Source organism: Callorhinus ursinus, unplaced genomic scaffold (assembly GCF_003265705.2).
Source record: "Callorhinus ursinus isolate GAN/ISIS: 27379988/994484 unplaced genomic scaffold, GSC_fseal_2.0 scaffold58, whole genome shotgun sequence".
Classification (NCBI taxonomy): domain Eukaryota; kingdom Metazoa; phylum Chordata; class Mammalia; order Carnivora; family Otariidae; genus Callorhinus; species Callorhinus ursinus.
The window spans coordinates 6,224,007-6,247,457 of record NW_027397120.1 but is presented as its reverse complement, the minus strand read 5'-3'; the positions used below and the strand labels follow the sequence as shown (position 1 = coordinate 6,247,457).

General features: G+C 44.0%; 1 protein-coding gene across 4 annotated transcripts in view; it reads right to left on the bottom strand.

Moving 5' to 3' along the window:
- The window catches only part of CUNH10orf90 (chromosome unknown C10orf90 homolog), a 300,739-nt gene that overhangs the window by 58,093 nt on the left and 219,195 nt on the right, over positions 1-23,451 (bottom strand). For all 4 annotated transcript variants that reach the window (XM_073884707.1, XM_073884709.1, XM_073884710.1 and 1 more), the window contains one exon: positions 18,380-19,508. In XM_073884707.1, the coding sequence (XP_073740808.1) occupies positions 18,380-19,508 (1,129 nt within the window). The remainder of the gene's footprint in view (positions 1-18,379; positions 19,509-23,451) is intronic.

The following is a 23,451-nucleotide window of genomic DNA, read 5'->3' as shown; positions in this document are numbered from 1 at the left end:
ACACACACACACACACACACACACACACACACACACACACACACACAATGGAATATTATGCAGCCATCAAAAGGAATGAGATTTTTGCCATTTGCAACGACGTGGATGGAACTGGAGGGTGTTATGCTGAGTGAAGTAAGTCAGTCAGCGAAAGACATGTATCATATGACCTCACTGATATGAGGAATTCTTAATCTCAGGAAACAAACTGAGGGTTGCTGGAGTGGAGGTGGGAGTGGGAGGGATGGGGTGGCTGAGTGATAGACAGTGGGGAGGGTATGTGCTACGGTGAGTGCTGTGAATTGTGCAAGACTGTTGAATCACAGATCTGTACCTCTGAAACAAATAATGCAATATATGTTAAGAAAAAAAAAAAAGAGGAAGAAGAAGATATCAGGAGGGAAATAGTGAAGAGGAGTAAATCGGAGGGGGAGACGAACCATGAGAGACGATGAACTCTGAAAAACAAACTGAGGGTTCTAGAGGGGAGCGGGGTGGGGGGATGGATTAGCCCGGTGATGGGTATTAAAGAGGGCACGTTCTGCCTGGAGCACTGGGTGTTATGCACAAACACTGAATCATGGAACACTACACCAAAAACTAATGATGTAATGTATGTTGATTAACATAACAATAAAAAATTTAAAGGAAAAAAAATAAAACCATCATGGTGAAGCATAATCCCAAACACAAACAAAAGATCTTAAAAACAGTGCAAAAAAAAGTTACAGAGGTCAACAATTAGACCTACAGCTGCCTTCTACACCTGGAAGCCCAAATTGCTGGGATAACATCTTCAAAGGGCTGAGAGAAAATAATTGTCAACATAGAAAACTATACCTTGCAAAGTTTTCATTCAAGAAGATGGCAAAATGAAGATGTTTTTAGAATTCCCACCTTCCCCACCCCCAAACAAATTTGGAGAGTTTATCACCAAAAGTCCCTCCAGTTTGATGTACCACAAAAAGGGACATCTCAAATACGTATTTTAGGAAGATGAAACTTGATACCAGCAGCAAAGATCTGGCATACATAAAGGAAAGGGGAGCCCAGGCAGTGGTAACCATGAAGTAAATTAAACACTGATTGTGTAAAAGTAACATTAGATCTGTAGGAGTCACAAAACAAAATAAGATAGAACTATAACATATACTAGAAATAAAACACTGGGTGTTACACGCAACTAATGAATCATTGAACACTACATCAAAAACTAATGATGTAGTATATGTTGGCTAATTGAATTTAAATTAAAAAAACTAAAATATAATGATCAATATGAGGGGGTGGTGGGAGTTAAGATTCTAAATTGTTTGAGAGAGGATTAAAAATATTAACTTTCAGCTTTGTTAAATTCACATGTTACAATTTGCAGCTGGTGAATGAAATAATAGAAATAAAGAGTATAACTTCCAAATAGCAAAGAAAAAAATAGAATAGAAAAAAAATTAATTCACTGTAAGGTTATGAAAGAGATAAAAAGACAAGGTAGGACAAAGAGAAAGCCTAAATAACATGATGGAAATAAATCCACATATACCAGTAATCAAAATAAGTGTAAGTGATCTACATTTTCTATTTAAGTAAGAATAGCTAATAACATTCTGGAAAAAAAAAAAAGAGTAGTGATTGTATTCTTGTCCTATCAGATATTAAATCTCATTATGAAGATACATAAAACAAAATGATATTGGTGAGTATATGCAGAAAATATTTTGAACTGAATTAAAGTGAAAAATGTATATCAAAATTAGAAGGAAATTCGTATCTTGAAATAATTACGTGAAAACATTTGATATGAGCATTTGATCTAAGCCTCCTCCCTTAGGCTAAAAAAGTAGACAGGAGAAGAGCAAATTTAGGACAGAGTAAACAGACACACGGAAATAATAAAGCTAAAAGCAGAAATCATGTAACAGAAAATCAATATACTACAAAAAGAATCAATGGAACAAAACCTAGATCCTTGGAAATATTTCAATAAAATGGATAAACCTCTAGCTGGACTGATAAGGACAAAAGAGAAGACACAAATTATGAGTACCAGAAAAAAATGAGGAAACATCATTACAGATCCAAGGATAGTAACAAAATATTATGAACAACTTTGTGGCAATAGTTTCAACAACTTTGATGAAATGGCAAATTCCTCGAAGGATACATATTACCAAACAGACTCCAGAAGTAGTAGAAACACTGACTAGTCCTACGATGATTAAAGAAACTGAATTCATAATTAAAGCTTTCCCAAAAAGAAAACTTCAGGCCAAGATAACTTCACTGGTGATTTCTACCAAACACTTCAAGGAAGAAATAATATCAACCCTCCAAAGTCTCTTCCTGAAATAAAGAGAACACTTCCCAGTTCTTTGCATAAAACTAGTATTTTCCTGATACCAAAACCAAAGCATTTCAATAAAAGGACATACCACTGTTCCTTAAGAATAAAAAAACAATTCCTAAAAATATTAGCAAATAGAAGGCAGCAATATATTTATTTTTAAAAGTATAATGCATCATGACTACAGTTTAACCTAGAAACATATAATTTATCATGAAAATTTATATAATTCCCCCATTACAAAATAAAGGCGAGAAACCCTATTATTATCCCAATAGGTACATACAAAGCATGTAAGTATTCAACAATAATAAAAGCTTTCATCAAATTAGGAATAGAAACAATGAAACAAGCAGAATAAAAAATGGGCAAAAGACTTGAATAGACATTTCTCCAAAGAAGACATACAAATAGCTGATAGGCATATGAGAAGATGCTCAACATCACTTAGGGAATCATTAAGGAAATGCACATCAAAACCACAATGAGGGCACCTGGGGGGCTCAGTCAGTCAACGTCTGTTTCGACTCAGGTCATGATCCCAGGGTCCTGGAATTGAGCCCACGTCAGGGTCCCTGCTCTGCAGGGAGCTTGCTTCTCCCTTTCCCCCTGCCTGACACTCCCCCTGCTTATGCTCGCTCTCTCTCTGTCAAATAAATAAATAAAATCTTAAAAAAAAAAAACTACACACACACACAATGAGATATCGCTGCATACCCGCTAGGATGGCTATTGCCAAAAAATCAGAAAATGACAAGTATGGACAAGGATATGGAGGAATTGGAAGACTTGTGCTTTGCTAGTAGAAATGTAAAATGGTACAGCTGCTGTGGAAAATGGTATGGTGGTTTCTTAGAAAATTAAACATGGAAATATGTATGACTCAGCAATTCTACTTCTTGGTATATACCCAAAAGAATTAAAAGCAGGAGACTCAAAGAAATACTCGTACACCTATGTCCACAGCAGCATAATTAACAATAGCCAAAAGGTGGGCCCACTGACAACCAAGTGTCCTTTGACAGATGAATAGGTAAACAAAATGTGGTCCATCCATATCGTGGACTAATATTCAGCTGTAACAAAGAAGGAAATTTTGACACAGGCTACAATACAGATGAACTTTGAGAACATTATGCTATGTGAAATAAGCCAGTCACAAAAGGACAAATACTGTGTAATTCCACTTATATGAGGTGCCTAGAGTAGTCAAATTCCTACAGAAAGTAGAATGGTAATTTCCAGAGACTAGGGGAGAGGGAATGGGGAATCAGAGTTTCAGTTTTGTAAGATGAAAAAAGTTCTGTGGATACATGGTTGTAATGGTTGCAAAACAATGTTAATATACTTAATGCCACAGAACTGTAGAGACAAAAATGGTTAAAATGGTAAATTTTATGTTATATATATTTCATCAGAATTAAAAAAGAAAAAAATCGGAGTAGAATGAATCTTGCTCAAGCTGGCAGACAGAATCTATCCACCTACCTATTTGCCTTCCTATCTATATTTTTAAATCCCTACGGCTAATAAGGGAATAAGTCAAGATGCTCACCCTCATTATTGCTGTTCCACATTTTACTGGTGAGTCTTATCTAGTGCCATAAGGCAAGAAAGAAAGTAAATGCATCAAGATGGGAAAATTACAAGTAAAATTTTAATCATACATAATATTACTATATACACTGAAAATCCTGGGGAATCTACAAAAAACAATACTATAATTATTAAGTGCTTCCAAAGACATTGCAGGATTCAAGGTCACTATACAGAAATCAATTATATATGTCTATGTGTAAGCAAAAAAAAAAATGGAAATGAAATGTTTAAAAATCACTACCATTCATTTTAGGGAGCATTCAGAATGTGAAATAAGTAGGGATGCATTTAACAAAATACATGAAAGATCTTTATCATGAAAACTACAAAACATCATGGAGAGAAATTCGAGACAGTTGTCATGATGTAGAAGAATTTCAAAAGCATTAGTCTGAATGGAAGAAACCCTCCACAGAGAAAGCCCAATCTGCTTTCATTTATATAGATTCTAGAATAGAGACAAAAAGAAGATGAGCAGTTTTCTGGTATGGGGGCAGGGGGAAGGCTGACTGGGAAGGAGCCAGATATTTTTCTGAAATATTCCATATCCCACTGTGGTGCTGGATACATGGGCACATACGTTAAACGTGTGTACTTTAAGTAAGTTAAACCTCCATATAGCTGATTAAAAGCAAACAACAGAGTGTGGGATCGAACTGAGAGGGCTTTTTTAAAATATAAAATGGGGGTGCCTGGGTGGCTCAGTTGGTTGGGCGACTGCCTTCGGCTCAGGTCATGGTCTCGGGGTCCTGCGATCGAGCCCCGCATCAGGCTCCCTGCTTGGCAGGGAGCCTGTTTCTCCCTCTCCCACTCCCCCTGCTTGTGTTCCCTCTCTCGCTGTCTTTCTCTGTCAAATAAATAAAATCTTAAAAAAATAAAATAAAATAAAAAATTAAAATTTGAAAAAGTATGACGGAAGCCACAGCCCCTCCCCACCCAACTCCCACAGTGACAAGACACATCAGATGCCAACGCATCAGATGCCAGGACTTTACACTTAGGAGTATCTAATTCCTCACCTTTCAAATCCCTACACAGTAACAGAGCAGCTTCTGTGAGTCACATAATATTCAAAAGGCATGGAAATTTCTAGAAGGAAACTGCGTGAGTCAGGGAAATCCTCATATAAACATAAATTCGATACAGGATTGGCATTTCCAGCCAGTAGAGAAATAATGGATTACCTCATCAATAGTCCAAAGACCATTGGCAAACCATTTAGGGAAAAGAGATGCCAAGCTTCTACCATCTGAGGACATACATCGGGAGGAATTATAGATTTACACAAAGGAGCTGGAAAAGAGGCTTAGGAAAATAATTAAAATTACTGACTGTCAAAAATTAAACAGACTTGGTGACTAAATGCAACATGGTGCCCTGGATGAGATCCTGGAACAGAAAAAGGACATTAGTGGAAAAACTGGTGAAATCTCAATGAAGTCTGGAGTTGAGTTAATCACACTGTAGCAATACTGATCGCCTAGTTTAGGTGAGGGATTCTCAACTGCCGGTGATCTTGCTCCCTGGGGAACATGTAGTAATGTCCAGAGACAGTTCTGTTTTACAGCTAGGGAGAGAGGGGGATGTGCTACTAGCGTCTCGGGATAGAGGCCAGGGATGTTGCTAAGCATTCTGCAACACACAGGACAGCCCCCACAACCAAGAATTTCCCAGACCCAGAATGCCAATAGCGCCGAGGTTGAGAAACTCTGTCTTGGAGAAAAGTGCTGGGATTATGTAAGATGGTAACATAAGGAGAAGTTAGATATATGGGCTCTACAGAAACTCTCTGTACCACCTTTGAAACTCTTCTGTTCATTTATTTTTTAATTTTTTAATTTTTATTTTTTTATTGTGATGTTAAAATCCTTTCAAAAGTCAAAGTTGAAAAAGTTATGATAAAACAACATTAAAAATACAAAAGGATGTTTTAACATAAAAAAAAATTCAAAAGAAAAAAGACCGAAGTGGACAAAGAAAATATATAGGCAATTTACAAAAGCAGAAATATAGATATATCACATGGGAAAGGTTCATCAAAAAATATGCACTAATATATCATAAATATCATTTTTCACTTATCAAAATGGCATGGAAATTTTTGTAATGCCAACACTGAATGTTTGTGCATGTTCAGGGAAGCTGGTGTTTATGTATTGATAGTGTAACTTCATACACCTCTTGCAAAGGATCTTTTGGAAATCTATATTTAAAAGCCTCGAGGGCACCTGGGTGGCTCAGTTGGTTAAGTGACTGCCTTCGGCTCAGGTCATGTTCCCAGAGTCCCAGGATCGAGTCCCGCGTCAGGCTCCCTGCTCGGCGAGGAGCCTGCTTCTCCCTCTGACCCTCCCCCCTCTCATGTACTCACTCTCTCTCTCTCTCATTCTCGCTCTCTCAAATAAATAAATCTTTAAAAAAAAAAAAGCCTCAAAATTCTGCTTATCCTTTGACCCAGAAATTCTTAGGAATCTGGGTTAAGGAAATCAAACGAAATGCCCGCAAAGATTTCTGGATAAGGACACTTATCAACACATTGTCACAAAAATGTAAAAATGGAAACAATCTATTCAACAAGAAGGTTTTAAAAACAAAAACAAACAAACAAACAAAAAAAACCCCAGGTAAATCCATGCAGTGAAAGCCTGGGTAGCCACTACATGGTTAACAGGAATATTATAGGACACGAAAATGAACTTCATAGTCCACTGCTGAGAATGAGTAGCCTCCTAGAATGATGTTTTACGTGATCCCCTTTCTATTAAGAAAAGACTGGAAAGACAGAATAAAGAAAAAAGAAGTTTGTTGCATCCAAGTAATCTACTTGGGAAGATCTACGGAAACACGCACAGTGACGTTGCCTATGGGTAGTAGGGTTATGGTTGCTTTTTGTTGTCCTCTTTTTGCTCGCCTAATTTTTAACTTTTACAATGCACATGTTTTGTTTTGTTTTTTAACAAAAGGGAAAGAAAACATTACAACAGCAGAAGAACTAAAGGAGAAACGTTACATTTACAGTCTTTTCTAAGCATTTACATGGATGCTGTGATATCTGGGGAGAAACCACAGAGCTCCCAGGGGTGCCAACAGTCAAGGAGCGCTTGGGGCTGAGACAAGGAGGATGGGCTTTCCCACACCGATTACATCAGCACGAATTCTCCCTGATGTCTAGCTAAGTGACATCTTCCAAATGTACGAACCTGGGACATTCAATGAGTTTGAAGGACCACGTCTCCCAAACTCTGCTGGCTGGGGTCCAATGCACCACTCTTCACAGCTCCTTTGCTATCGCTTCTAACTGAAGCAGGTCACTCAGTCTTACACGTGTATTTATGGGGGTGAAGGACAGGGTGCCACTGGAACTCAAGGTCAGTTTCACCATCTTCGCGGGCCATCCGATCAAAATCACCACAATATAGTCCACATTTATGCAAAAATGGGTAAGACTCTATCTTCTTAAAACGCCAGAGCGTCTCATCTGCTGAATATATACCAACCGTGCAATACATGCCCAGGGCTTCAATTTAGTCTCCTGCCCAAAGAGGGAACAGATTTTAAGTAAAACTATACAATTTTTCCCTTCATTTCAGCCAACTTAGCTATTTGTACATGGGCAAGAAAAGACAAAGCCAGAACACCAAATATTGCCATAAGATTCTGCATATTTACAAGAGAGGGGCCTCGAAGTTGTCTGGGTTTTCTGGTAATGTAGAAGGAGAAACATCAGGGGATGTGTCGACCAAATGGCCTGAGAGGTAAGAGTCACTCAGAAGACACGCAGCTCTGGGAATAGGGAATGTAGAGGTATTATTCCTATGGGGCCCCCCATAAATGGCATTGTTTAATATGAATGATTAGGCTCATGACACAACACACTGAAGCATCATGAAGACAAAGGCAGTTCTACAGAAGATCAAAATAATGCAGTCCTTGTACCCCAATGTTTCAACTAATTAAGAAAACCTGGATTTTTGCAGCTTTTGCCTCCAACTTCTGAGTCTATAGAAAACTACCACCTAACAGGTCAATTTATATAGTCCTCACCCAGACTCTGAGTTTTACTCTGAGTTCCTACAGGGCATTCTTCACAAGAATGGGAGGGGGCAAGGGCAGGCATTTGGGGGAGCAGGTGCTCACTATACGTGGCATGACAAAGGCTCTGCTCCTGCAAAGAGAGCACCTGTCCTGTGCACCTGCCCTTCAGGACCCCTCGGGGGACCTCAACCTTGAAGAGTTTTGATCATTAGCCCTAGAGAGCAGAGAACTGAGATGCACAGAGGGGACATGCCGTCCTCTAGACAGAACTGTCCCTGAAGGGGAGAAGCATATGCCACCCCCAAATAGGTCACTTTGAATGAGGAGCATCTTGAGCTGAAAGCAACTGAAAAAAGGCAGAGAGAAGAAAAGCTCTCTGCCTTCTCCCTATTTGCCTAAAAGCAGGACATAAATTTACAAAGGGGTCCCTCCTCCCTCTCCACCAGGAAGGACAGAAGTTAATCACCAGAGACAACGGTAGACTCATCAGCCAGGAGACAGCCTCAGCAGATCGGACACAGCAAACGTGAGGCTTTATCTGCACGACTGGTTTCCTCCCTGCTTTGCTGAACCCCAGAAGCCTGAAACTGCTTGCTTTCTTTTGTCCTGTCATTTCTTCACGGAACCATCATTCTTGTTGGGACTCTAAACCCCTGTTCAGAGTCAGATTTCCCATGCATGCATTTTCCCATGTATACATGTCAATAAACTGATTTGCTTTTCTCTTGTTAATCTTCCTTTTTTTTTTTTTTTAAACAGGGGCCCCAGAGAGCACTTTGGAGGGTGGAGGGAAAATTATTTTCCCTCCCCTACAGACTTCAGAAAAGAGCTCTTAACAGGGAAGACACTGGATTCCAGCAGAGAGTCCAGTACGGACATTTTGAAAAAGTAGCGCTGGTGTGTCTGATGCCCTCCCCTGGTTGAGAACACATTTTCCACACTCTGATGGTAGCCCCTAAGCCACATAAGATCACCAGAATGTCCCTATGTGAACTGTGGTACTTCACCCACAGTGATGCCCTCACAGGGCTCTGACCTAATCCAGGATATAAATGTCCCCGAGTAACAATATGGGAACAATTTCTGCATTTAGCAACAAGCTACTGAGGCATTATGACTTAAGATGACTTTCCAGGCTGGTCCTACCATCTTCATTCATCTCTCATTCTCCCAAAGTTAGTCGGTAACACGGAAAATATATTTACAGTTTTTGGAAATACCTGAGCTTCCGCTTTAAGATAATGGGGAAAATAGCAAAATCCATGAAGCCAAAAGAGTTAAACACACCACCTATTTCTCACATTTTTCTTCCCTTTTTCCCAGGGTCATCCATATTTGAACCACTTCCTTCCAGAATTCACCGTTATGACCATTCCTTTTTCCGAGAGCACGTCCACGTGAATTTCCCATTGATAGCTCAGGTGGCACTTAGGTCTAAGGATAATTAGGCCCCGCTGCATACACACCATGCTCAGGGCTCCTCGTGACACAAGGTCAGCAGCTAGCAGAGCCTGATCTGAAACTCAGATGGGTCTCATCCCCACACCCACACGTGGGTCTTCCTTCTGCTAGGTCCTCCTGATGATCACCGTTTCTCAGGCAGATATAGACAGCAGCTTTGCAGTTGCCTAATTTAAAAGATCAGACCATGTGTCCTGTCAGCCCGCCACAGCCCCTGAAACCAGGTCTCTTAACCTTATCCCTGGCAAACCTGAGCAAATGACCCATTAGAATGACCATTTCCTAAACAACATGAGGACACAAGCCACTCATACAACTAAGGGAATTACTCAGGAGAAAAAAAAAGGGGGGGGGGACATTTTTTTCCATAAAGACAGTTGGGGTAGCTAACACGAACAACTTTTAGAGATCATATGATCTGAACATCATAGTCAAGATTATGGGGAAAACAACACAATCCCATCAAGGTTTACCAAGAGCTAAATGAAAAAACATACACGAAAAAAACAAAAACCTTCAAAATGTTTTTGCAACACTGTCCATATGTTTTCTCTTTTAACATTAAATCTGACCACCTAAAGGATAATAAAGAGGTTGTTCCATGATAATACTTACTCTTAATGAGTTCCTGGAGGAAATGATAGTTGGAAACTTTTTGCCGCTAAAGTTTAAAACCAAGTGGGAATACTATAGTTTTCATTTCACTTTTCTACAACCTACCTCTGGACAGTGAATCTCACATGGCTCCCCACCCTTTCCTAGCCAGAGAGGTTTTAGATATGGCCACAGGGAGAGGTGGTTTGAGGAAAGACAAGGTAGCTGGCTTTTAAGTAACCCTGACATCAGCAAAGCTTTGTTGGATCATCAAAATGGCCTGCCCTCCACCCAGCACACAGGTCCCATGCAAGGGCTCTGTGCTCTGCGGCTCCTCGACAGCCGTGGAGAGGTCAAGGCCAAGACTCAGACCTGGATCCTGAGCTCAAGGGCCATGTAATCTAGAGGAGGAAAATGGTCCTCACAAATAGCAAATACATTATATTAAGAGGCCATAAAAGTCCTGGGAGTTGAGTACTTGGGAGATGCAGCTGGACCATGCGCTGAGGCTCGTGTCAGTCTGGTGAGCAATGAGAACAGCTGAGCAGGCCGGTCCACAATCACCACGGGCTGTAAGGAGGTTTGGGCATAGTGTGGGCCAACCGTTCGCAACCACAGGGGATTCTGACATGCCCCCAACCAAGCAGTGTCTGGAGATGTTGGTTTGGTCACAACTGGGAGGAGGGCTATTGACACCAAGTGGGCAGAGACCAGGGGTGCCGCTAAACGCCCTACAGCGTGCAGACGGGCCCTGTAACAGGGCGTGATCTGGCCCCAAATGTCTAGCTGCTGAGGCCCTACAGGAGGAGGACATGAGGGGTGGGGTCACCAGGAAAGCCACAGCCAAGGTCAAGGTGAGAAGCAGGAAAAATGGACACTCACCAACAATCACAGAGATCCAGCTCAAACCATAAGGCTGGACTTTCCATCCTGGAATTTGCAGAACTTAGTAGATTGGTACCTAACCTTGGCCAAGCACATACAGAAAGGGCCTTCGCAACCCTGAGAAAAGAAGCTTCCACCTAGGCTTCTCCTGGAGTTGAACTTGGCACCATGCTGCAAGAACCCTAAAAAGGCCGATACTCTCTGACCCAGACATGCCAGTTAAAGGATTTCTTCCTAAGCCTTACACACCCAGTGTCCACATTAATATTATTCCAAAAGGTGAAAAATGAGTAACAACTTTAAGGGCCAAGAATGAAGAAATAGTTAAATAAACTATGATGGGTCCAGAAAACACACCATTTCAGTCAATAAAATGATCTTTGTAAAGTACCGTTAATATCAGGAAATATTTATGACACAGTGCTAAGTGGCAGAGACCCAGAGGGAAATCACGCACGTAGCAGGATCTCGACTATTTAAAAGAAAAAGCACATATGCATAAAAAACAATGGAACAAATTCACCAAAGTATCAACAATGATTATTAAGCTTTTTATTCTGCATTTTATTATTCTCAGTTGCCTATAATGTATTAGTTTTATAGTCAGGAAAATAAATCTATCTTGGCATAGAAGTTCATGGAAGCCATAAAAGCCTGGGTGGGGGTGGTGGGGGTGGACGCGGAGGACAGCGGACAGCTGTGGGAGACTGTGGGCTTTGCCAGTGACTGAATAGGGCAGCAAGGGACAGGGAAGGAGTTCAAAGAGGACCCAGACTTCTGAGCCTGGGGTCCAGGAGGTGAGATGGTCGTTACCAAGAACAGGAGCAAATGAATCTGAGTGTAAAGGTAACAACAGTGGCCTGGGATGTGCCATCAGGAGGCCTGGGGAACACAGCCAGATGGGTGAGCACGAAGCCTGCCCCCCCCCCCTCCGCCACAACTAGCAGTTGCTTGGAGCAAATCTGTTTACCTGTTGTACCTGTTTACCTAGAACCTGGAGGTAAACAATGTTCCCACCTCATGGCCTTTGAGGGAGCAGTAAAGGGATGAAAGCCCTACTGTACGTGGCACAGCTCAGGCGACACCAAGACCCCAGTACAGGAAAGCTGGGGTAGTCTGAGCACTACCGCTGAGCGGAAATCCTTCTGCTCCGGCCAGACCTCAAACATTTGCTTCCCAACCCTTTGCAGTCCCTGTCCGTCTCTTTCCCTGGGCGTTCTCAAGCTCTTCTGCAGCATAAAACTCCAACTCTAGGAAGAAGCCCCCAACCACACCTGTAGCCCAGAACATTCTCCTGAGCTCTAGATTCACGGGCCCAATCTCCAGCTCGCCGACTGCCCTGGAAGGTCCCGCTGACACTTCAAACGTATCCCGCCCTAGTGGTGCTCGGGATCTTCTTGGCTCCTCCTCACGTCCTCCCCATCTGGATAAAAACATTCTCTCCTGTTATCCAAAATACACAAACAACTCTTAAAACTTGACAAGAAGAAAACAAACAACACCATTAAAAATGGGCCAACACCTTAAGAGACACCCCACCAAAGAAGACACACAGCTGGCAAATAAGCATCCGGAAGAATATTCCATGTCCTATTGTCATCAGGGAATTGCAAATTAAAACAACTACACACCCATTAGAATGGCCCAAATCCAGAAGGCTGACCACACCAAATGCTAGTGAGCCGCGGAGCAGCAGAAGCTCTCCTTCGTTGCTGGTGGGAAAGCAAAATGGTACAGCCACTCTGGAAGACAGTCTGGCAGCTTCTTACAAAACTAAACATACTCTGGGAAAGCTTTCTGTGAAAGTAAACAAACAAACCAACAAAAACTAAACATACTCTGACCACGTGATCTAGCAATTCCACTCCTTGGTATCTCTCCAAAGGAGCTGAAAACTTACATCCCCACAAACACCTGTGCACAGATGTTTATAGCTGCTTTGTTTATAATTGCCAAAACTTAGAAGCAACCGAGATGTCCTTCAGTCGGTGAGCGGAGGAAACCGTGGTCCGTCCAGACAATAGAGTATTATTCAGTGCTAAAAACAAATGAGCTACCAAGTCATGAAAAGACACAGAGGAATCTTAAATGCATATTGCTAAGTGGAAAGAGCCAATCTGAAAAGACCACATACTGTATGGTTCCAACTATAGGACATTCCAAAAATGGCAAAACTATGGAGACAGTAAAATGATCAGTGGTTGACAGGGCTTAGTGGGAGGGAGAGATGAATAGGCAGAGCACAGGGGATTTTTTGAGCAGTGCAACTATTCTCTCTGATACTAGAACGGTGGATACATGTCATTATACATTTGTCCCAACCCATAGAATGTACAGCACCAAGAGTGAACCCTAACGTAAACTACAGACTTTGTGTGATTATAACATATCAATGTAGGTTCACAGACTGTGACAAATGTACCCCTCAGGTGGGGATGTCGACAGTAGGGGAGGTTGTGCATGTGTGGGATGTGGGATATGTGGGAAATCTCTGTAACTTTCTCTCAAATTTGCTGTGAACCTAAAACTGCTTTAAGAAATAGTCTATACACAAAAACAACAGCGACTCCTCTAGATGCTTAAGTCAGAAATCTGGAGTCCACCTTGCCACGTGTTTGGCTCCCTCCTCCCAAGCTCACCGGTACTTGAGGCTTGGGAATTCCACTATCAGACTTCTCCTACCCCACAGCCTCCAGTACGGCCCTCCACAGCAATGGCCTCACCTGTTTCTGTCTCTTACCCTCTGAGAAGCAAGACCATCTTCTTAAAGCATACATTACATCCTAGCATCTCGTTTACACTTGGGATAACATTTTAAATCCTTATTCTGGTCTCTAAGCCCCTAGCCATGACCGTGACCATGGCCCGAGCTCACCTCTCCAGGCTCGTGGCACAACTTACTACGTGACAGGTGCACTGACCTTCTCAGCCACTCCCAAGTGCCAAGACTCAAAGCTTTGGCACACAGTGGCCTCTCCACTTATGCTTCAAGAATCAATTTAAAAGCCTCGCCCTCAAAAAATTCTTGCTAACCCCTGCCTGCACCACAGAGTGACTTCTCCCTCTGCCCATTCCTACTTTCTTTCCCCCTTCCCATCCACGATGCCAAGATCGCTCTCTAATAAATGCCCGTTAACCTCCCCCTCAGAGTTGGGTTTCCAGAGAATCCAACATGCATGATTGGCAAACAGGGTAAAGTTTGTTTTGGAGGACGAATGATTCAGAGTCAGCAAATTTCAGCCAGTAGGCCAAATTGGTCCACTGCCTGTTTCTGTAAATAAAGTTTTATTAGAACATGTCCACACTCATTTATTTATGCATTGTCTGTGGCTGCTTGAGTTGAGCAGTTGCTATGGAAACCATCTGGCCCTTTACCCAAAAAACCTTATAGACCCCAGTTTTAGATCATTAAAGAAAAATCATATTTGTAAAATAAGGGCTCCTCAAATGTCCTCTGGCTCCTCTAGTAAGAAGTTCTCATGGGACTGAAGGAGCAGAGCCTAATGCAGATTTCTCTGGGAGGCTTGACATGTACGCATATAGTCTGTCATTTTCCCTTGAGTGATGGAAGTACTTTCTTCATGACATAAACCTGCCTCACTAAACATGTATTAGATTATAGCATCAGAACACTGGTAGACACAGTAGACACTCCGTGATCCAGCAGGAATCCGGTCATTCCTCTCCAGTGAATCCTCTCCAGCCATCCACATCTTTGTTCACTAGTGATGCTAAGCTCCACTGGGGACTTCTCAGACCAAGGCCACCAGGAGCCTGAGCACTGGCTGTAGCATACTGAGACAGAGAGCCTACCACAGAACATCAATGCTTGGGGCAAATCAAAAAAGTGCATTCATAAGTCTCTTCTCCAAAAGCATCTAAATGAACTTCCACGGATGTCCTGGAACAGGGGAAAGCTTCAGATCTAGGCCACAGATGCAAAATGAAACTGACAGTAAGTAACGTATCAAAGTCAATACTGTTTTAGGCATGCAACACCCAGCAAAGAGAGAACTACTCAAATCAATATTGTATAGTCCCATAGAACACCACAAAGAATGGGATTTCAGTCTGGGAAGGATTTCTGAGCCAATAAATTCTAACTACCAAATGACGTGGCATATTACATTTATTTAGAAATTAACTGTGTAACCCAGTCTCCTAATAGATTCCGGCCACCAGATACTAATATCACTCTGTATGTCCACGAGTGGTCTTCAAACATTCCCACTGTGGTGAGAGTGGAGACGGGGCCCACCACTGAGAGAGTCCCCACCAATCAAACAGCTCTGCTTAGGACCGTCACTGAGAGGGTACAGCCTTCAGCACTGAATGGCCATGCGGACTCAGGCAAATCAGTTCATCTTCAGCCTCATTTGTCTTAGCTGCAAAATAGGGATAATGATACTGTCTTTACAGAACGGTCTGAAGGATTCCAAGTGATGGACACAACTGATGTCAGCCAGGGCCTGGCATCTAGGATCTGCGCGGTGTATGCTGTGGTCATTGGTAGGATGAGCGCTAAGGATGCTGTGACCCTTCCTCAGAGCAGGGCAGGGAGCTGAGCAGTGCCCATTTGCGGGTGCTGGCAGGAGGCATACCAACCCGTGGAGATACAAAGAATGGACATACGGGGACTGAGAAGGGCAAAACAGAAAGCAATTCTTCAGCGTCTAGAAAGAGAACAGGTCTCTGTGTGTCAGTTAGACGACGACGCCCCGATAGACATGGCCTACCTATACTGCACCAAATGTTTGCAAGTCTCCCATCTTCCCTAATCTTAGTAACCTTTTCCGCGTGTCTGTCCTGGAGGCTCATTCTCGAACACAATGTATAGGACTTCCTGTCGGGTGACCTAACGACTGGAACTGAAACTGCCTTGCCTCTGTTTGTAGAATCTTCCGGACTGCACCTCCCTTGTGGCTGAATGTCAACAAGGTGGCTAGAGAGGATGCTGCTCACGCAGGATTTGGGGATCCTTCAGATGAAAAGAATCAGATTCAGTAACGATGAAACAGGAAGACTGCTAATAGCATGTGTGACCACAGGAGGCTGTCAAGAACGCCTCTGACGAGATCCCAGTTCCAGAGAGGAAACACAAACAGCTCCTCAGAGTTTTTTAAATTTTTAATTTTTTTTGAAGATTTTATTTATCTGACAGAGAGAGAAAGAGAGCACAAGCAGGGGGAACAGCAGAGGGAGAGGGAGAAGCAGGCTCCTCGCTGAGCAGGGAGCCTGATGCGGGAATCCATCCCAGGACCCTGGGATCATGACCTGAGCTGAAGGCAGACGCTTAACCGACTGAGCCACCCTCAGAGCACTGTGTAGGTTAGCCCAGGACAGACTGTGTTAGTTAGAGCCTATGAGTCGTGCTTATAAATCTCAGGCAAGAATTCAGTAGCGTGGACAAGAAGGGCTTTCTTGTCACCTGGGAAGGAATACATCCCATTGCAAATGAGTTTCTGAGTGAGAAAGTATGAAAGTCCGGGAAGGGTTGTGTGAGTGAGTGTGTCTACGCACACATCTGAGGTGTGTGCCCAAAATGGTGAGTTCAAGCTTCTGTGGTTTTTGAGCAGGATGACTGAGGGACCCAGAGTCACATGGACACTCTCCCTCACAGATTCACCTCAGGTAAACAGAACAGAGATTTTTTTTCAAGCTAGAGGGGACTTTCAAGAACACCAAACACACCTCTTCTCTAGCCACCTAGATGAAGAAACAGGCTCTGAGAAGTAGGGTGGCTTGTTCACCTTCACTGCACAAGAAAATAATAGGTCGGCAACTCTCAAAAAGGTGAGCTGGCCTCTGTGAATATCTTTCCTCAAATGGTAGAATGAGGCCACATGATTCACAGCCACTCAAATCCTCCACATGGAATCCTTGGCATCTGGAGTTATTCTGAGGGAAGTCGGCCCATGGGAAGTAGAATTAATTCAATGCTCTGCCTAAGAACACCAGTTACCCGAGGAGTCATTCCACAAAGTCAAAGTCAAGTATCTTCTCTGCACCGAAGCCAAAATAAGTTAGGGTGGGGTGGGGGATTTTCTCTGCTCATGTTCCTCTCCTCTGAAATCAACCTTGGGGACCCGGCTCTAGTGATTTTTAAACATCCTTTGGTGGAAGTGCCATAAATCCAAATGATTATTTCACACCATGCGACACAACATAAAGACAAAGATGTGCCTTGGTGGGGGTGGCAGACATACAACAACGTAGGTTGTATGTTTCTGGAATCTTCACCTACAAGGAGGAGGAAGTGGTTGACTTGAGCAACTTCTTAAAAATACTAAATTGAGGTCCATCTTTGCAACACTGATAAGGGCTTACTTCTTCCTTTTTGCAATAAAGCTTGTAAGACTCAGAGGCATTTTGATGGTCTAATCAACCTGAAAGCCATGTCAAATTGCCTTAGAAATCTCTGCGCATTCAATATATACACACTTGTTAAAATTAATTACATCATTCACCATTTCTACACACATTATAGCTTAAAATGTTTTACAGTCATTTTTATTAATTAATAAATCCTTAATGGACAAAAATTACACTATAAAATTATTGTATGTATGCTGCATTTCCAATTTTACTGCTATTATCTTTAAATATTTCCCCCAAATGGAAAGTCACTAATTTATAAATCAGAGTCTCTCCTGGAAAGTAAAACTGAAAATTGGAAGTTTATGCAGAGAGAGAACTCTGGTGTCAGGCTAAAGCCTGTTTTCCTCTTCCTGATCTCCTAAGAAAGGTAAAGGGTGCCCAGGGCTGCTGACATCTGGGAACCGTGGCAATGGCAGAAATAGCAAATTCTAGCCAAGTTGCCCCCGAAAACTGCTGCTTTTGCAGTTTGGAGAGTCCCCAATTTGCATCTTGTTGAAAATATCCCATAATTACTAATCCCCCCCCACACACACACACACACTCCATTATAGACGATTATTTCTAAGAGCAATCCATAAATACAAACTGATTTGATTATTTCTAAGAGCAATCCATAAATACAAACTGCCGGATTGAAAAGGAAAGCAGACCAGGACCGTGGACCCTTCCAGATACCCAGATGTTCAGCCCAGAGATACAAAACCTCTGGGCGTGGACAGCACTTTTTCCTCTTCTCCCTGCTTTGGAGCGATATGGGCCTAAAATAACTTCATCTGCAGGCCATAGTTTCCTGCTCATGACATTACAGGGTCTGGAGCTATTGCTGGAAACAAAACTTTGAGGGAAGCTCCCTGAGAATCAGATAACAGTATCTGTGAAAACCTAAGGCAGACATCAACACTGAGCTACTAATTGCCAACTCAGAGCAGAGCAGATAAAACGATGCTTCTGAGAACCACTTCTTGAAATAAGGGAAGTCATGTAGAAGAAACCCACTGCCCACCTTGGCAGGGGACTTGCACAGATTACCTGAGGGGTGGGGATCTGTACCTGGCGGCCCCACCTCCGGAGGATGAGTGTGTCACTCACCTGCTGTGTAACTCCAGCCAGGAATGTGGATGGACAGTTGGCTGCCACCACCCCCGGTGTGCCGAGTGGTATAGTCCTCTCTCCCTTTTCTTACTGTGACCTGCTGAACTCCCACACCTGAGAATGCTTGCTTTTCCAACAGACGGGAGCCCCTCCAAGGACAGGTGCAGGGCCCCAGATGCACCTGCTCCAAGGACGGGTTTTCCTTCAAGAAACTTCCTTGCAAACCCGGGTTCCAGCGGGGGCCTAGGAGGTTCTGGTTTCCTTCCGTGAGCTCCTGCTTCAAAGCACTGCTCATTGGCCCTCCATTAGCTGTGCCGTCTACTCCATCTGGTGTCAATCCGTGTGAACTGCAGCTTAGGTTGAGCGACAGGACCGACCTGTGCATTTTAGGGCCAGCAAGCGGAGGCTGCTCAATGGGGACGGAGAGGGACCGGTCTAGATAGTAAATGGAATTGGGGCACTGCTGAGACACCCTGACATGGACGCAGGAGCTGAACACCAGCGGCCCCTTTCCCGACCGCGCGGCGCCCAGAGGAAAACTGTCCTCTCGGTTGTCCACATCCGTGATGCAGTACTCGTGAGTCTCGCACAGCCGGGGGTCCGTCTCGGGCACCTTCAGCCTCACCACAGAGCAGTTTCTGGAGCAATCCGCGCAGGTGAACGGTCCCTGGTGCCCACGGGGCTCGGCACCCCCAGCCGGAGCAGAGGCGTCCCTGAGCAGAGCGCCCTGGGCCCGGCACTCGGTGCACCGCGGGCCCCCCACGGCCTCCCACGCCAGGGTGCCGGCTGCGGGGCCCACGCGCCTGGCCGTGATGGTGATGGACGCAAAGCCCCTTTGGGGGCCGCTGCACGGCTTCTCCTCGTTGGACGGCAGCTCCGTGTCAGGTCCTGGCTCCTGGGCCGCCGGCGTCTGAACGCCCAGCCTGCCGGGAAGGAGGGCGAATGCCCGGCTGATGGAGACCCCGCTGCGGTTCACCCGCGACGGCCTGGCCGTAGGCGCGGCGTGCAGAGCCGGTGCGCAGGGCGCGGGCGGCGCGGCCCGGTTTGCCTTTGATTTACTCTCATCCATCAGCTGTGAAATGACGAGGGATGAAATCATTTTTGTGCTGTGCGATGCCAGAGTCTCCTGCAAATGGGAAAAAGATGACAATTATTCAAACAGCCTATTGTAACGCAGGCGGTCACCTCCCTTTCAAGAGCCAAGAGGACATCCCAGAATCCTGTTCCCGGCCAAGGCCTTCTACCCCACACCTGGCCCCACCTCTGCGTGCTCGGAAGGGCAGCAGACCCAGATCCGTCTGTGAAACGGTTATATATTCTGGAATCATTCTTCTGATCGGGGAATTGGTTTTCTCTGCTGGGTGTCTATTCTTAGTTTATTTAATGATGTTTGTGTCGATGGGCATCATCAAATTGCAATAATCACCTCCATTAGGCCCAGGAGCACCTGAAGACATGTTCACAGGCTCAAGCGGGGAGGGTAGACGTTGTTCTGGAACAGGGCTGGGACCTGGGGCACGGGTTTATATGGGAAATGAGTTAGCACTCCTGGGGGGCGGGAGGCCTCTCTTGTCTGCATCCCCAACCCTCTAACACAATCCTCTAACTTTGCTGATTCACACTGGGATTCGGTGGCTCCCCATGCTTGCCATGGTGGGGGTCAAATCCCAGACAAGGGAACACAGGTGATCAAACACCCAAGCTGGACAGTTACCTAGACTAACACAGCGACCATGAGAATCACATATCAGAAAGCAGAGGTGTTGGACAGGACAGTGGTGGTTTGTCTGGGTTTCAGTGCTCAGGGGCATAGGCACAGTCACTGTCCAGGAGAGGGATCAAGGTGTTCCATGTTTCCTTATCAGCAGATCTGTGTCCTAACAGTAAACGGCTAGTGTGTCCAAAACAACGTGCTGAGATTTTTAATAAAGCATCTAACCGGGTCAACACCAGGAGGAAGAATCTCTTCAGTCCTGGTTTTGTTTTTAATATGTGTATGTGTAAAACACTGCAGAAAACGACACGGATGACTGAATAGTCAATGCTCACAGGGTCGTAGGCCCCCATTTTGATGCTCAGTATTCTACTTAAAACAAACCCTTGCCTGCAACAGCACAGGACCCAAAAGAATCCGGTAACCACTCAACTCCCACCAGGAGTATAGCCTTCACGAGGAGCCTGGAGGCTTTATTGGTGCTCGGCAAGGAAGCAGCAATTCTCACGCTGTAAGGGGCCTGAGAATCACCTGGAATGTTCACAACTGCAGGCTCCCCAGGCTCCAGAGTTTCAGATTCTGTAGGCCTGTGGGTGGGGCCCCAGCATCTGCATTTTAACCAGCATCCCGGTGATTCCGATGTAGGTGATCCAGGGAACACACTCTGAAAAGCTCGAACAACTGCTGGTCTTTTGAAGGAGAGGAAGGGCTTGTGTTTGAGGAGACAATTGTTCTCTTTTCCTTAGATGTGATAAGAAAGCACAAACTTTTCTTTTCTTCAGAGCAGGATTAACACTCATTTATGCCACTAACATAATGCTTTCCTCCACCTCGACTTCTGACAGGAGGGCCGGCCCATAGGATCTTAACACCCAAGGCTCGTGGCATTCTGACTGTTAGCCACCGGAAGGTGGTCAGCTTCTCAGTTTTTCCTTTTTTTTTTTTTTTCCCTGTTTTTCATCACAATCCCCATAACCTGACACGTGGTTAGATTTTAAAGCTACATGGGAAGTTGCAAATTCAAAAGACTGAACCAGAGACAGGTGAAGAAGAAGCAGAGTCGTCTTAAACTTCATCTTTTAAAAAATCTAAATATCACTGGCTACCTTTTCCCGGATGGCTAGCGAGCTCCAGGCTCTGCTTGAAACCTCTTTCAAGGTGGAGTCTTCTCTTCAGCACGTGTCATTAACACATAACCACCTGGGAGCTTGTGGAAGCCTCAGCCCCGAACAACAGCATCAGAATCCCTGGAGGTGGGGCCAGGCATCCTCTTTTTTCACTTCCAATGTGACTGCAGCAGGCAGGTGATGTTGAGAAGCACCACCTGATGCTTCTGAGGCACCTCGCTCTCCTTTCTACGCGTCACTCTCCACGGCTGGGGTTTACATACAAGAACAGTGAGATATGCCTAGCACCTACCCCAGGCAGTTTGACTTGGTACGTAGTCCCTCCCTAGTTAGATTTAGTTCTGATAAAATTATGCCTGTGCATCCTACCAGGTGCATAATCATACCTGGTAGGAACTCCTTTGGCACAGGTCTCTGAAAGAAAAAGCAAATATTCATCTTGGAAAGTGTGCTGTGTTGGTTTTATTTTATACTTTATAGCAATGTTTCCCAAAGTTTGGGCCAGTGACCACTGGCATAAAAAACACCCAGTGTGGGGAGGGTTAAAAATGCCAATTTCTGGATGCTTCCCTCCTCCTCTCTAGACCTAAGGTGAATCAGGAGCTCTGGGGATAAGGCCAAGCAGCTGTGTTTTTAACCAGCTGCCAGGTGATCTTCTGCGCAGATACGGAAGAAGGAATGCCAGGCCAGAATCAGACCTCCTGGGGTCCCTCCTGAGCACACGCTGGAGGGACGCCCTGGGGCTACACTGGGGGTTGTGGGTACCAATGTAGGAGGCCCTAGAGGCCCAGAAGGATGGGAGAGAGAATCACCCACCATCTCATTACCTTGGGCCTGGCAGGTGTAACTGACTGAGTCCATCAAATGCAAATGGATGAAGGAAGAGCAACAATGAATGAAATGAAATTGAACTCAATTCTGAAGCTGGGAAATCACCTGGTATGTCAGGGTGACCCTGTTCCTGAGGGGAGAGAGGCTGATCGAAGCCCAGTCCCAAAGAAAAGTCTCTTTGCCTTCTCTACCTTACCAGGAAGTTTTGGAGATCAGAAACAATGGAGGACGTGAAAGTACCTCTCAAAATATGAACATGATACATCACTGCAGGGTATGACTTTTTCTGTGATTTAACAGAAATCAGAGGATGTCTGATGGACTCAAACCTCTGGATGAGTGAAGGAGTATTTATAATGAATGCATTTGGGTTAATTTGAATTACACAAATGAAAATAACCTATTACATACCCAATACATTGAAATTTTGTCGATGTGAATGTAGAATGAATGAAACCTTTCTAGATGAAAGTTCTGTCATCCTAACATAGAGTCATGATCAACCCATTTATTCATGAACATCAGGCAGATCTTTTGAGCTCCTACTACAGGAAACTGAGGAAACTTCTTGGCCCCATGGAGTTAACAAAGGGGAGAGAACACCAAGCAGATAATCAAATTATCAAGACTGGGATTATTGGTTAAATTTTACTGTGGTTCCTTCTGAGGTATTTACACTCAGCTTTGACAAAAGCCCCAACTGATAGACTGAGAGAAATTAAAAAGGAAACACTGTACTCCTTGCTCGTCAAAACACTAATCCCACTCTTGTATGGGAAGTTCTATTTATCAGATCTTATTTTCTCATTAAGATCCATTAAATCATTAAAGTCCAACCTCTTAAAACTCTGGGCTGCCACACAAAGCACTACAGTCTGGGTGGCTTAAAAACAGAAATTTTATTTTGTTACAGTCTTCACATTTCCTTTCTTCAGTGTGTGACTGTGCCCTAACGTCCTCCTCTTGTAAGGGCATTGGTCATATTGATAAGGCCCACCCTAATGACCTCATTTAACCTAAATTACCTCTTTAAAGATTCTGTCTCCAAACACAGTCACACTGTGAGGTACTAGGAATTAGGACTTCCACACATTCAACTGGAGTGGGGTAGATGGTCCATGACAGACTACAATATAGCACTTTGTGTCCAGCTCTTCTTCCGGGGCTGGGAAGCCAAGAAAGAGATGAGACAGAGGAGCTATCTGATGTTTCTAACTTGGCCCACTAATTTTAAAACAGGGAAACTTTTTAAAAAAGTGATCACATCTTTCACATCAAATATCTTTCCCAATGAAGCTATTTCAAGTGCCCCTCCATCTGTTCTTTATATTATGTTAACTGAACATGGCTTTGAAAAAAAAAAAAAAGAGTATCGGGCGCCTGGGTGGCTCAGTTGG